Here is a 14,765-nt window from a genome sequence, read left to right as displayed (position 1 = left end):
GGCGTGGAAAGCCAGGGCAAACCACCACATTATTTTCCCATAAGAGTTATCCTGAAGGTTTGCAGCTGATCTTCAACTGTCAACCAAGGCTCTGTCAAGAGCGCAACAACTTAGAATCCATATCCATACTATTATTATTAATGTAATAAATGCGAAAGTGTGTGTGTTTGTATGTTTGTCCGTCTTCCACGTCGAAACGGAGCGGATCGACGTGATTTTTGGCATAGAGATAGTTTATGGGCCAGAGACTGACATAGGCTGTATATTCCACGAGGGCGAAGTCGCGTGCAAAAGCTAGTGATTTTATATAAGTAAAAGTACAAAGATCAACCCCACATACTTTTTGTCTGAACACTATATAATGCCTATCGTCAGACGTCAGTCTGGGTCTAGTGGATATACCAGACTCACATTATTTTGTCATACTCATAACTAGTCCGAATTTTAAGATTTTATTTTTATACATGAGATTTTATGTCAAAAGGTTTGCGTCGTCATTGGGGTTGCGCTGCGCGAGCGCACGCCGCGTGGGCGCTATCGCGCGACTTCCGCCGCGGCAAGGACGCGCTACATTGTCGCTGCCACAATGTTACATTTATTACATACTGAATAACTAACTTAATAATATAGTAAATAGCACAATAATTATACAATAACAGAAGCTTGCTCTATGAAACTCATCGCGATCTCAGAAATTACGAGTTGAGCTCGATTCAATTTACTACGTATCGTCTCAGTGAATGTGTACAAGTCACCTGTATAATATCTGCCACAGCAGAGTGTATGCAAAAATATCTGACACGTCCTTATCGGCCCTAGAAATACAGTCGTATCAGGTATTTGGCACACTTTGTTGTGTTGATGACTGTACAAACAGCCATGTCTTATAGCCCACAATATTCGTAAGTTTAGCTTATATGAAATGGTTCTTTAGATACAAAATAAATCAAAATGTAAATACTTTCTGAAGAAATCTTGATTTGAAGAGCTAGACAGGCCAGGGGACTGATCGTTAATATCAAATTATTCGACAATACTCAATGTTTTTTAGGGTTTCGTTGTTATAACTAGAAAATATTATCGAATCGTATCACCATGTTCGTACGTCCATCTGTTCGTCCGCAGTTTAGTTTAGAAACTAGCTAGTGCTGGAAAAATCTAATTTTGCGCAAGTAGGTTTATTTAGGTACCTACGCCGACAAAGTATTGAAAAATTACAAAACATTTTTTGCACCTCTTAAATGAGGATAATTTTTTTTTCGTCTACGTCCATGGTGTTGGAAATTTAAAAACATTGTATGTTTCTTAAAACAATATTTCGATTTAGGAATCTGTTTGCAAAATATTAAGCTTTAAATTGCTAATCTTTTTAGAGTTAAGTGTCCTCCGCTCTGCAAGCGAAACCGTTAGCATGAAAAATCGGAAAATAACGTTTTCACCTCACTAGCTCGAAAAAGCTTTCTTTATCCTTCGAAATCTGTGTGGAAAGTCGCTTTTCATCCTCTTGGCTGGAGAGAGTTTTTGAAATTCGAACGTGGTTTCATTCACATTCAGAGGTAGGCCTAAAAGAAGGTGGCGGGACGATTTGGAGCGATTCCAGCCGGACTGGCAACATTTTGCCGAAGCCAGAGACGAGTGGAAGGAGAAAGGGGAGGCCTTTGCCCAGCAGTGGACAACTATATAGGCTATTTAAAAAAATATAAATGCGTTAGTGTTTTCATTCTTGTTATTATTGTTGTTATATATTAATACAAAAAAAATGATGACATTTATTTACATTTTTTCTATTACATAAGTTGTTTCGTCTTTATTCATAAAAAATAACGACAAATAGGTAGATACTTATGTGCTCAAATTCAGAACGCACCTACCGGAGGGAAAAAAGTTCACACTGCCAATACTACCAATTCTAGTAATAATTATTTGCATAATGAAATGTAAAAAGTACTGGCTAACTCACTTATCAACGTCCAACCTAAACTCTTGATCTAGAAAGCTAAACTTTTACTTGGACTTCGAAATTCCCTCTTTTTATGGAGACAAGAACGTGGATGTATTAATTGAGATATTTCCATGGGATGAGAATTCTGCGATTTGGAAAAAGCCACTGGCATAAGCTAGCTAGCATAACCTGAAACTGATGTATTAGAGTGTTCAATTTGTTTTCTTCCCTCTACCTATTATTTTTCTCGCTGTCGTGAGGTGAAAAATTATGTGTTTCGCTCGGCTGTAAATTTGTTTAGCACCTCGTGCCTTTGAAACCCTCGACTACGCTCAGGATTCTTCTTTTGAACCACTCGCTTCGCTCGTGGTTCAATCCTAGAACCCTTCGCTTGCTCGGCTTTTAATATAAGCATTCGTGCCAAACAGCCACTTTCCAGCCTTGCATAACAAATAAATATTTTAAAAGGAAAACTATCACAGCTTAGTGCGTTTCACGTAACGAGTAATAGTCGATCGAAACTTAATTAAATATTGAATATTTGCCGCGTACCTACGGGCCCTGCATTGCACGTGGCGCGACACGCACTTGCCCACTTTTTCACCACTCTCGTGATATTTCCAGGAACGTTTGGTATTCGGTATTATAGCGTCATATTTTAATCTTTTGTGTTAGGCTAGGGATAGGGACAGCAGGAAATAATAAATAAAGCTAAATAAATAGACAAGGAACTTTATTGTGATATGATAACTATGCGCCAACTCACAATCGACAACCAATTTGTATTCATTTTACACACACAACCAACAATGGGAAGAACAATAAAATGTAAAACAAAACAATAAAATAATATACCAACATAACGAACAAGGAAACTGGATAAAATAGTATGTACCTATTAAGTAATCGGTGCCGTTACACGGCCGATACTAACCATGACTCAATGCTTTGTTACAGCTGCAAATTGTCGAGTGATTCAACGATTTATTCTCAGAAATAATAACTTAAAATATCATTTGGGGAGGCAAACATAAATTTTCTGTAAATTAAACACAGATAATAACAAACAAAAAAACAGCACTGACATGTGGACTTATTTCAGATACGTCGAGTTCCGCTACTGCTCAATAGAGGGCACTGGTTGTCTTAAAATGCGGTTGCAAATGGCGTTGTGTATCGACACGTATTTTCTGAAATTTAAAAAATGTTTTTTTCGCAAGACGTGATTTCAAGTACTTAGGTACCTCTCGCAAAGATTAGGAATAAACAGTCCAGAAAGGTAATGCGGCTGGTGCTTTGGGGTTATAATGCCTGTGGCAGAAAATCTTGAAGATATTTTTACTTTGTAGTTTCGAATTAGCTTATGTTTAGTTTGTTTTCTAATTACATTTTATAATAGTTATTCACTTTTTCTTAAAATATGAACCTATTAATTTCAAAATGAGAGCGAAATTATAATTCATAAAATAGAAGTAGGTACTCTGAGACATACATTATCGAATAAATATCATCAATCAACATCGGTTTGCGGACTGCAAAGATATCAACAAAATTATAAAATGATAAAATACAGTAGAATTGAGAACTTTCTTTTTTGAAATCGTTAAAATCGATCCCTGAATTCTTGACATTGCAGAAAAGTAAACCCACCGCAGACATTTTAATAATACTCACTACACTACAATCAACAATTAATGTAACGTGTTACTGCAATTGCACTGGGAATAATTTGACATAACAATAATCTAATTATAATTAATCAATTAATAATAGTTACTAAGATAAATCTACCACTTAAACTACTTATGAAAGAAAACTTAGATTAGGTGAAATGCATCGAGAGAATGACGGGGCTCGCCCACTCCCCGCTGCAGGAACGAAGAAGAAGAGGGGTAGCTGTGACTCCAAAGCTGGAGCATGAGCAGAGGGAGAGCCAATCAATTTTTTGATAGCCTATAAAACAATATATCTACATATACAGCTACAATAGCATATGAGAGGAGTCAAACATATTTACAGTTTGTTTTTATCCTTTAGAATGAGGATTGTCTATTTTAACTCTCGAAGAAAATCAAAAGAAAAGTTTCTTCTTTATGGTCATTTTATAAAAACGGGGAGTGGTCTTCTATACGCAACTAAGTGAGGTAGGTTAGGTACAGTTAATTGACAACCTTCATGTTCGCTGTCGGCACTAACGGCAACAATGTAGCTGAACAATGTCAGTAATGGCATTAAACTATCGCTCTATCTGAAAACAGAAAGGTAATCCAATTCTACCATCTAGTAGTTTTTACTAATCTTATACCTACGTAAACTGCAAAAGATTTGGATTAACTGAAGTAACATGTCCACCGATTTAAGGCTCCTAAAAATACTTAGTAGTTAACAGCTTAACATAAGAATCGTAATGGTTGCACTCCACTTCTTCTTCTGTTGCATCGCGAAGGCAAAAGTGATAATATAGTGAATTGATAATTCTCGGTTTGTAGTGAGGAGTCACCATTAAGAGCTAAGCATGAGTTTATACCTATTTAAAGAAAGTATAAATAAAAATAAAAAAACAATCAAAGAGAGCTACCCACAACAATTGCATTGACTTGACTCTTTATGAATAAGTATAGTAAAAAACAATAAAAATTAATACTTATTCCACGATTGAATTAATTTACGACTTACTCGTTATGCCCTCAGTTTATTAATTTTATTAATTCACCTACATTGAATTTGTAATCTTACGAATCAAAGCTTTATCCCAAAAGCATATTTACAAAAAATATTCTATAGTAAACAACTGTTGACGCCACTGGGTTACTGGTTGTGCGGCAACGGGTGCGCTGCATGGCCCTGTGGTGCTTGCGGCTCGTGAGGCGCGTGGCCGCCGTGGGGGCCCGGGGGCGCGGAGGGGCCCAGGGGCGCGGGGGGCCCGGGGGCCGCCGGGTCGAGCCGCGGGGCCAGGTAGGGCCAGGGAGCGTCCGGCGCCTGCGCTTGGCAGGCCGCCGCCAACCCGGTCCAGCTGAAGCGGTACGCGTACCGTTTGCCGTGCACCTGAACAATAAAACGTGATAAAGTCATAATTATAATATCTGAACTGGTACCGCAAGAGCTTTGTATTCAAAAGGGGCATGAAGAGATTGCTTGATAGCTTTTGTGGCACCTACAACGCAAACATCTACATGCAGCGGGCATTGGTAGCTCGCAAGTCGCAGGTGAATCACACACATGGTTTCAGGTCCGCAGGCTAAGCTTTTGCGATGCGGTGTCATTTAGTAGCTTTTTCCGACGAAGTTTAGGTTCTGTCTTTAAATACCTACTTTATGACAAAATTGGGAAGTAAAATAAATATACTACTTATATTTTAAATATTTGTGTATTGTCTAGTAAAATGGAGCTAAACCCTATTATTTCAATTTAAAATTGTTGTATTTGGGACTCGGACAGGGTATTTCAATTCAATGTGCAAAATAAATAAAACTAACTAGGTAGGTATGTTTAGAGTAAACCGCGTCAAATCTAAAATAAAAACATTAAAAAAATCACTTTACTTGATTTGTCAGTATTAATGAATACTTGAATTGAATAACTCACATAATAAAATAACTCGCAGCACTACTGAGAATCATCGCCTTTTTGCTCCCCATCTTAATATTTTTATGCAAATGAGTTGGAATTGCCTCTTGAAACGTTCTCATATAACATGGCCTCCTTTATTTATGTGGGGTGGGGGAACAAAACAGGCGTGGCCACGAATTTTGGGAGGGACAGACTGCAGAGCTGTTAGTAGAATTATTAATTATTTAGAACACTCCGAATGTTTCTTTTTTATTTAACGAAGCGACTTTGGTGCAAAAAGATGCCAAATGTTGCATATTAGCACATATGTGGGGCTTCAATCTCTTTGTTATGTGTCTTCTCTCTGTTAAGGTTTTTTTAAAATAATAATAATAAATATCGTGGGATACTTGACGCCAATTGACCTAGTCCCAAATTAAGCAAAGCTTGTACCTACTATGGACACTAGGCAACGGATAAACATACTTATATAGATAAATACATACTTAAATACATATTAAATAAACATTCGTATTATTCATACAAATATTTGCCCCGGCCGGGAATCGAACCCGGGACCTCAAGCTTCGTAGGCAGGTTCTCTAACCACTCGGCCATCCGGTCGTTCATTTGTGGTCAGATTGTTGAAATTAACGTCTTGAGTCTTAAATAATTGCCTCTCATAAGACGGACATATCCGTCCAATAAAAAAGACAAGCGGACCGGAGCAACACTAACAGTAACGCAGTTCGCCATTGTGGGTTAAACGGACTGGACCTACAGTGGATGACGGGCATCAGCTCACTCCATCGCTCTGGTCTCTTTCAGACAGACGGACTGATAGACTGAAAATCAAATATTTTTAATAATATTCGGCAATCCGATGTGAATGACAGACCAGGATGACGGGCTGAACTGACGCCAGAATGAGCTTGTTAGTTCATAACTTTCAGAGGATTAGACGAGGGGGCGCCACGCACCTTGCTCATGATGTTTTTGTCGTAGTAGTAGCGCAGCGCGCGCGACAGCTTGTCGTAGTTCATGCTTGGCTTCTGCTTGCGGCGGCCCCAGCGCCGCGCCACCTCGTCCGGGTCGCTCAGCCGGAACTCGCCGTGCGCCGGCGACCCCTGCCCCAACGACAACGACACACAGCCTTACAATGAGGGCTATCGCGTATGAATTCGCCGCTAGAGGCGCTAGTGTAGCGAGAGGTCTCCGAAATGTCAAATCTCATAGTTTTCGGGTGAGCTACGCGGGTTTATTTATAATTAGAATAATTCTGTGAATATTTTGCAATATCTGAAATTAATTATGGCAAGTATGCGTTCCGGGGCAATGAATGTCTGTGTTTTGAGACAGTTTTGTCTTTCGGAAACCTTTGTCCTCCCTTTTTTCCGAACAAAACGGGGACTGTGCAACACTGTGGCATGCTCGATATTTTTATGGTACGGTTTTAAGGCGTATTTTATATGATTTTAATCTAAACTTTGTTTTCACGCCCGTAATAACAGACTTTGAAAGCCATACTTAAAAACCTCACGCAACAGTGCGCCATCTAGTGAGACAAAAAACGATAGCCCTCATTAGTGCAAGAACGCACTACGCGGCAGCCGCACTCTTCAGAACATGGCTGGAGAAAGGGGTGCGCTAAAACTGCGCGGCTAACCGCTTGCTACGTATGTATTTAGCCTTAACTCAAACGCCATTCGTTAAGTCATTCATCAATCAGTAATCACATAGAACCAAGCACCCAGGCTGGCATTTTGCTAATTCATTTCAGTACCACCATGATGGTGACCTTTGACATATGGGCTCTCAAGCAGAGGATCATGAGCTCAAAACTGGAATCACATGTTTGAATTTTTCAAAATTTATGTGTACGAAGTTGCATTTGAAATTTACCACGAGCTTTACGGTGAAGGAAAACATCGCGAGGAAACCTGCACAAGTGTGAAGTAATTTTACTGGTGTGTTTGAAGTTCTCAATCTATACAGGGTCCACGTGCTCAGCAGCGGGACGTATTTAAGGTGAGGTAATGATAACCACTATGGATTTTTGGCGAAAAGTGTGTTGTGGTTTTAGTTTTCCGGGCTAGACCGGTTGACTGAATAAAAATACGAATGTGTGTGCGTACGCCACCATACTGCTAAAATGGGACAAAAAATCCCGCGTTTCGGAGTTTTTACAGAGTCGTACTCCATGTATTTTAGATAGCGTATTTAAAAACCCTGGCTCTTACATGGACAAACTGCACGGCGTAGCACTGCTACGAGCCCTACGCTACGACGTAGCAGGGCTACACGCGCTGTAGCCTGTAGCACACCACACTCAACGTAGAAGGGCGGAACAAGTTTTTTAAGAGCGTTTATACCTGCTGAGCTGGCAACGTTGAATTTTTGTTAGTTTTTCTCGATTATTCCATAAAAAATGAATGAAAATTAAAAATGTGGTCTGATAGAACACTTCTTAATAAATAACTTAATGTGTCTACTCCAATAATTATTTGTGATAGACTTTTATATTCTTTAAAAAGGAATTAATGTTTATTAACGGTTTTTAAATAAAATAATAGTCTGTAACGAATAATTATTGGAGTAGACACATTAACTACATATTAAGAAGTATTCTATCAGACTACATTTTAAATTTTTATTCAATTTTTATGGAATAATCGAGAAAAAGTAACAAAAATGCAACGTTGCCAGCTCAGAGGGTATAAACGCTCTTAACGGCCACATTCCCATATGTTTTAATAAAACGAAGATGTTACTGATATACGTGTACATTCTGTGTTAATATGTTAGTATTTTACACTTCCACATTAGATTATTGAAAAACAATGGCAAGCTTTGTAGCATTGTATAATTTCTATGCGATTAGGTAATATTTCCGATATCAATTTTATGAGCCGTAAAAAAATTTAGTTCTGCTTTAGGCACAGCCAGCTAAAATGAATACTATCTTGCAGCCTGCAAGAGATTTTAATTTTCGCTATCCTTGGTACAGCACCAGTATCTGACACAAGAAAAAGTGCATAAATATCTGATACGACTCTATTTCAAGTGCTGGTACGTCGGGCGTCTTAGATATTTTTGCAAGCCCTGCTGTGGCAGATATTAATGATGATGTCACTTGTACATTAAGTATTTATATTATTCGAGCGTTTACTTCGTCTCAATTTTCGCGGTCACATTTTTTTATGGATGAGCTATAGATATTGATTGATTGATTGATGATATTTTAGACGTATGTTTTACGACGTATAGTTCTACTAGATAACCTGGAAACAGTAACAGAATCTTCTACCATGTCAACAAAAATGTGCCCACGAAAACCAAAAAATAAACGCGTGAATAATGACCCAGTTAGAGGTTAGTGGTGGTGGCAGTGTCCGCAGCAGTGTCGTACCTCCCAGCAGATGCCGGGCGCGCCGCTGGCCAGCTCGTCCAGCAGGAACTGCCACAGCTGCACCTGGCCGCCGCCCGCGCCGCCGCCGCCGGCGCGCGCGCAGTTCAGCCCCGCGTACGGGTCTGAAACAATGTGTTATTGTTAGTATTTGGATGTTACTGGAAGAAAGTAGTACTGGAAGTAGTTAGTGCGATTAGTACACCTATTATTGTAATTATTTTTTGAGAAAAATTCGAGCAACAATGTATTGTGAATGTGAACTGGATGTCTGGATGTGTGACGTTGTCACGTCAGCAAGGGCGACGTTTGGAATAAAAACGAAGTAGTGATGATGTGGTGATATTATATTGCGTATGAAAAAATATTTTAGAAGATTAAGGAAAGGTCGTAATTATTTAATAAAAACACATGAAAGTATGTTCCCAAATGGGGTAGGCAGAGCACACGAAACGTTACACCGCTTCGGAGCCACTTTTAGCAGTTTTAAGTTTGACAAAAACGGTACAATAGTGACAGATTGCTAGCCTGTCGCCTACGGTATACCCTTAACCTATATCCTTAGTCGCCTCTTACGACATCCACAGAAGAAATGGAGAGGTGTAATTCTAACCCAACACCACACGGGTAAAAAACTATTTGCCAAAAAACAAGTTGATTACACTTAAAATTAATACATTTAAAAAAAATAGTGTAATTTGCTAAAGAGCTACTTTAAAGTGTACCTTAAATCTGTTCCATTGATTAAATTTTAATTGATTAATTTGATGATAGAATAATAGAATGCTATTGCTGTTTATCTGTTGTACCTAAGTCTAAAAATTTTCAAGATATCTAAAAATAATATTCAGCACAAAAGAAGATTATTATAGAAATTGTGCTTGTATGGCATAAATTGCGGTGAGCTATTTGTGGTTTAAATTATATGCATACTATAATAAGTGTAACTTATTGTTCACCACCACACAGTATTGCTTTTTTTACTTCCTACTTATAAACACCTTAAACAAGCACTTTACTAAACCATGTTTTGCTTTGCCTGAGTAAATAGATAATAAAGAAAAGACATCCATAAAACAAGGCCACAACACAATACGTAACTATGAATTCGTTTTTCAGTGCCCGCTTAATTTGACGCCGTCTCTGGTTTAACACGACCACACGGAATATCAAGCGTCAGCATATCTAACGTAATATGTATGGAGCAAGTACTTAAAGTCTTTAAAATTATTTAATTACTAGCTTTTACCCGCGGCTTCGCACGTGTAAACCATTAGGCGTAGCAATGAATTGAAATTCCGAGATTTCGTAAAAAATCCCGTAGAAATTTTCAAAAATGATATAACGTTGCATAAAAAAAATATATCATGGGACACTTGACACCAATTGACCTAGTCCCACACTAAGCAAAGCTATAAGAACCACGGCATGCATCATCGTGAATGACTCTACCTACCTATATACTTAGTTATAATCCTTCATAAATTTGACGTAAAATATTAATAGTTAGTTAAATTCACCGTGATAAATGTGGTGCAAGCGGCGGTCGCTGCTCAGCCACAGCATCGCGCGCGCATCGCACGCCGCGTGACGGCGCGCACGCACGCACGCACGCACGCACGCACACACACACACACCTTCAAAACACGTCCCTAACTATGTCATATACATTTGGATTGCGGTTAATAAAATTGTAATTATTTAATCATGAACAGAAATTTTTTGATCACGTGTACTGAATATTCCAAAACAAAAGACGATTATATTTTATATGCAGAATTTAGACAAGGTCTTGCACACCTCAGTAGACATTTGAACCATTTTCAAAAACTTTTTAAATGTCACTTATAAGTACATTATTATATTGCTTTACAATTCCACACTGAAGGAAAGCCGATAACAAAATAAGCACAATACCCAAATAATAAATTTACTTAAGCGAAAACTTTTCACATTCCACTATTTTCCACGTTTACAACGGCAGTTGTCGCGGTGTTCGCGGGTCCTTCCGGTCCGGATGTGCGGGCGGCGGCGCCGGAAGTGCGCGAGTGACGGTAAGCCGCGGATCAGGGGCGCCGAGCGGCCCGCGGCCCGCGGCCCGCGCCGCGGCCCCTAAAGACACCCTTCATGGCTGGTGATTTGACACATTTATATAGTCTTATCTCGCAAGTTCCGTATAGTAATACTTAAGTAAAATTGGAAGCAGTAGACACTCCGTTAGCAATAGATTTGGATCTTTGCGATTTTACTTTTTAGATATGTTTTCAGAAATAGAAATAGAATTTTTTTTTTATCACTTAAGTATAGGTATGAAACTACTAACAACAAAATTACATAAATAACGGTAAGTACATACATCTTATGTTTAGGGGTCCTTGCGGATACACTTCGACCCGTAGGGATCTTTTGTGTAAGTACATACATAAATTTCTTCTAAATATGAATTTATTAAATAAAAATATATTATATTTAAAAATAAATTTATATACTTAACCATGCTATTTCTGTCATTGTCGTTAGTACAGTCAACGTCATAAATAAATGATCAATTTCGTACCTTGTCACTTTAACGTCATGTTTGAAAAGACATACGAAATTGTGTAACGACTGAAAGCGACAAGGTACAGAGACGTTGACTGTACTTATAGTTTGGTAGGTACTAAGTAATAAGTGATAAAAATATCTAACCAGAAAAAACCAGAAGAATTGCGCTATAGGCTATAATGAATGTACCTAACCTACTTATGCAATTTTTTCAAATAGTTATTTTTTTAATCTTCTTCCAACTTAAAAACAACGTAAGTATTTATTTAATTAAGAAGCATTTGCTTATTATTTATGTATGGTATGTAAACTCTTTATTGTACAAATGAAAATTAACAAAATACAATTGACAAACTTATTTACTACGTCAATTAATTTATTACGTCTGACAGTAAGTAAGTTAACTTTCGAGTACCTAGTGTTTTATATTTATCCAAAAAATAATATTTTGGTTGTGCCCCTTTCCCCAAGGCCCTATGAGATATGCGTAAATCTCTTTAAAAATACTATAAAACAATTGCATCTGCTGAATAATGCATGCGCGGAGCCCCGCCGTGCGCCGCGCGCGCCGCGAGCACCGCCGAGCTGGTAATCTGCTAATCCGGCGTTATTTGATCGCCGCGACCCCTCGCGTGAGATCTTGATACTACTTAATCTGACGCGTGTCTAACCTAGAGAGTCGAAACAGTTATTTGAATGCCGGTTAAAATAACGTTCGTTATTGTTTTTAGTAATCATTATCTTAGAGGAGATGGTATAGTAGAGAGACCAAAAACGACACTCCTGATTAGTAAATCAAAATAGGTAGTTGCAAAATTTTACGAGAGTGAGTAATATAATTGAACTGGGATTAAATTAGAAAACAGGTTTTTACCTGTAAAAGTGTTTTTTTTTCATATAATAGTTGCTATAATAAGCAAATTCATTAAATTTCATCTCTTTGCACATACCTAGTACGTTGTATGATTACAACATAAAATGATCTATGAACACATAATAATTGTTTCACTGTTCTAGAGTTTTACGTCACAGATGTGACAGGGACTAAGAAAATGGTGTCCAAGTTTAATTTTTACTCTTTTGTATCCTACTCTATCTTTTAGCCTAAACTGAGTTTAAGTCAAAATTAAATTTTAGCAAAAAGTGTGATCACCATGTAACCAAAACCAAAGCCATTATTTAGTTGTTAAATTGTTAAGTAGTAATTTGAAATCACATTTAAGTCTCGATTTACAGATCCTGTGGGTAAGTTTTTTGTTGGTGGGCATGCGCGAGCTTAGTGGCACAATAAAAACGTCGTGAGGCTTGGGCGGCATGCATAATGCATGGAGCCACGGGGCGGCAATATCGCCGGGTCGGGGTCGGGTCGGGGTCGGGGTCGGGGCGGGGGTCGGGGCCTCGGCAGGGGCGGCTGTTCACTTGATCTCTGACTGCTCCGAGGTGTTAATGTTATGATACTAAAGAAATTGTGTCGTGTGCGAAGTCTATTAGTGGCCGTAGCTATACTTATTCTGTGGCCGTAGTGCAACGTGGAACAATTTAATTATACATTCGACCAAAAAGTTCCTTTAAATGCCATCTGTAAGGCTAAGGTAAAACATCAAATACTAGTTCACTTATATAAGTATGTTAAAACGCCAAACTGCTAAGATGAAGAAAATAAAAGGTATAGGACAAGATAACTGTCGTATGGTATTATTTACCCTGTAGTGAGTATTCTCGGGCTAACGTTAACGTGGCAAGTGGCATAATAACTTAACCTAACCAATTAGAAAAGTTGAGCCCCCCCCCCCCACATTATCATTTCAAAGTTCAATATTTCCACCACCGGAAGGAAAACTCGCTTTCACGTAAAAACATATCGAAATCGGTTCATCCGTTTGAAAGCTAATGCTACAGGATGGACAAACGACATCGACAGACATTCGTGTCAAACTTATAGCCCCCTCTTTTTGAGTCAGGGGTTAAAAATAGACACTGATGGTAAAACAACCACACAAAATAAGGAAGGTATGCAAGGATTTCTTCGTAACGGCTACGGAACGCTATCTTGGGCATGTCCGCCACGGCTCTCTTTTCGTCTTGGCCAGTTTTTATTACAAAAAATGTAACACTAAGAGTAATATACTCAGGGCAATAGATAGGATTCAGTATATGTTATACAAGAAGGTGTCATCTCTGAGTGTGGCAATTAGTAACATAATCGCATGTTTCTCGTGACTGTTGTACGGTATTTGACAACTCCTGATTTAAAATACAGACATGCAGATAGTGTTTACCGAAGAGAAAATTTAAATCGGTTCAAAATTGGATTTATAGTGATTTTTTGAAAAATCTCTCAGTCTCTTTCTCAAGCGCTTTTCTCTATGCAGCAAGTATGGCGGTACTGGCGTGTGACGTCACATGCCAGTATGTCTTTCTCTGTCTAATCTTGAATTTCAAACCTTTATAACTTTGTTATTTGTAAAGGTAGCTTAAAATTTGTTTTTCTATTCGATAACAGGCATTGTGTAGTTTTAATTTATAAAACATATGCAAAATAGTCAAATATCGTATTGTCGTTATGACGACGACATTAACGTGTGCAAATAATATCTAGAAGATATCTACTGCGAATGTAGACTCGTACGGGAAAAATACAACTGCAAGACTAGAACAGAATGCTGTTCTAAAATGGCGGAGTCGCAGACCTCCCAGAGCTCTTTGACCCATAAACAACTCAATTAGGTACTGAATTCTGTTAAAACGTCTATATATCACCTCAAACAGTCAAACGACACAAAAACTTTAATTGAGTGTCAGTTTTATTTTATTAAAGTAGATAAGTTAAGTGCGGCAGACAGACGGACCGGCATGGCTGCGGCTTCCGAGAAACTCTAAGCCGCGGCGGCGCGCGCGCACGGGACGAGAGGGAGCGGGAAACGGACAAATGGACTTTTTTTATTCGTTTGGTTGGGCAAACGAGCAAGTGGGTCTCCTGATGGTAAGAGATCACCACCGCCCATAAACATCTGCAACACCAGGGGTATTAACATGCGAGTACATTAATATTTATATATCGTATCTCCTGTCCAGCTATCTAGGTAGCCGTTAACTACAGATGCAGATGTTAAAGCGTGATAAAGTAAATAACACACACTTACAAAAACAACTCAATTGATAAGAATTAAAAAAAAATGGAAATGTAATTAAATAAGTAACTAATATTAGTATAGCTATAAGTTTCTAAATAATTGCATGTCCAAATCGTGGCGAGACGTGCTGATGCTAATAAAGTTGTTCCACCTTATTGTTAAAAAACATGTCTCAAGTAAATAAATTTAA

At 38.3% G+C, this 14,765-nt stretch overlaps 1 protein-coding gene across 1 annotated transcript; it reads right to left on the bottom strand.

Moving 5' to 3' along the window:
* Window positions 1-2,658: 2,658 nt before the first annotated feature.
* LOC141431544 (protein FEV-like) lies at window positions 2,659-10,516 on the bottom strand. Its single transcript, XM_074092721.1, has 4 exons — window positions 10,418-10,516; window positions 8,901-9,022; window positions 6,472-6,618; window positions 2,659-4,987 (listed from the first exon to the last, which is right to left on the bottom strand). Exons 1-4 carry the CDS (start codon window positions 10,461-10,463, stop codon window positions 4,751-4,753), a joined length of 552 nt encoding a protein of 183 aa, XP_073948822.1. The 5' UTR covers window positions 10,464-10,516; the 3' UTR covers window positions 2,659-4,750.
* Between the last annotated feature and the right edge of the window lie 4,249 nt (window positions 10,517-14,765).

Source organism: Choristoneura fumiferana, chromosome 10 (assembly GCF_025370935.1).
Source record: "Choristoneura fumiferana chromosome 10, NRCan_CFum_1, whole genome shotgun sequence".
Lineage (NCBI taxonomy): Eukaryota > Metazoa > Arthropoda > Insecta > Lepidoptera > Tortricidae > Choristoneura > Choristoneura fumiferana.
Note: the sequence above shows the minus strand (reverse complement) of the source record. Positions and strands in the feature narration are given on the sequence as shown.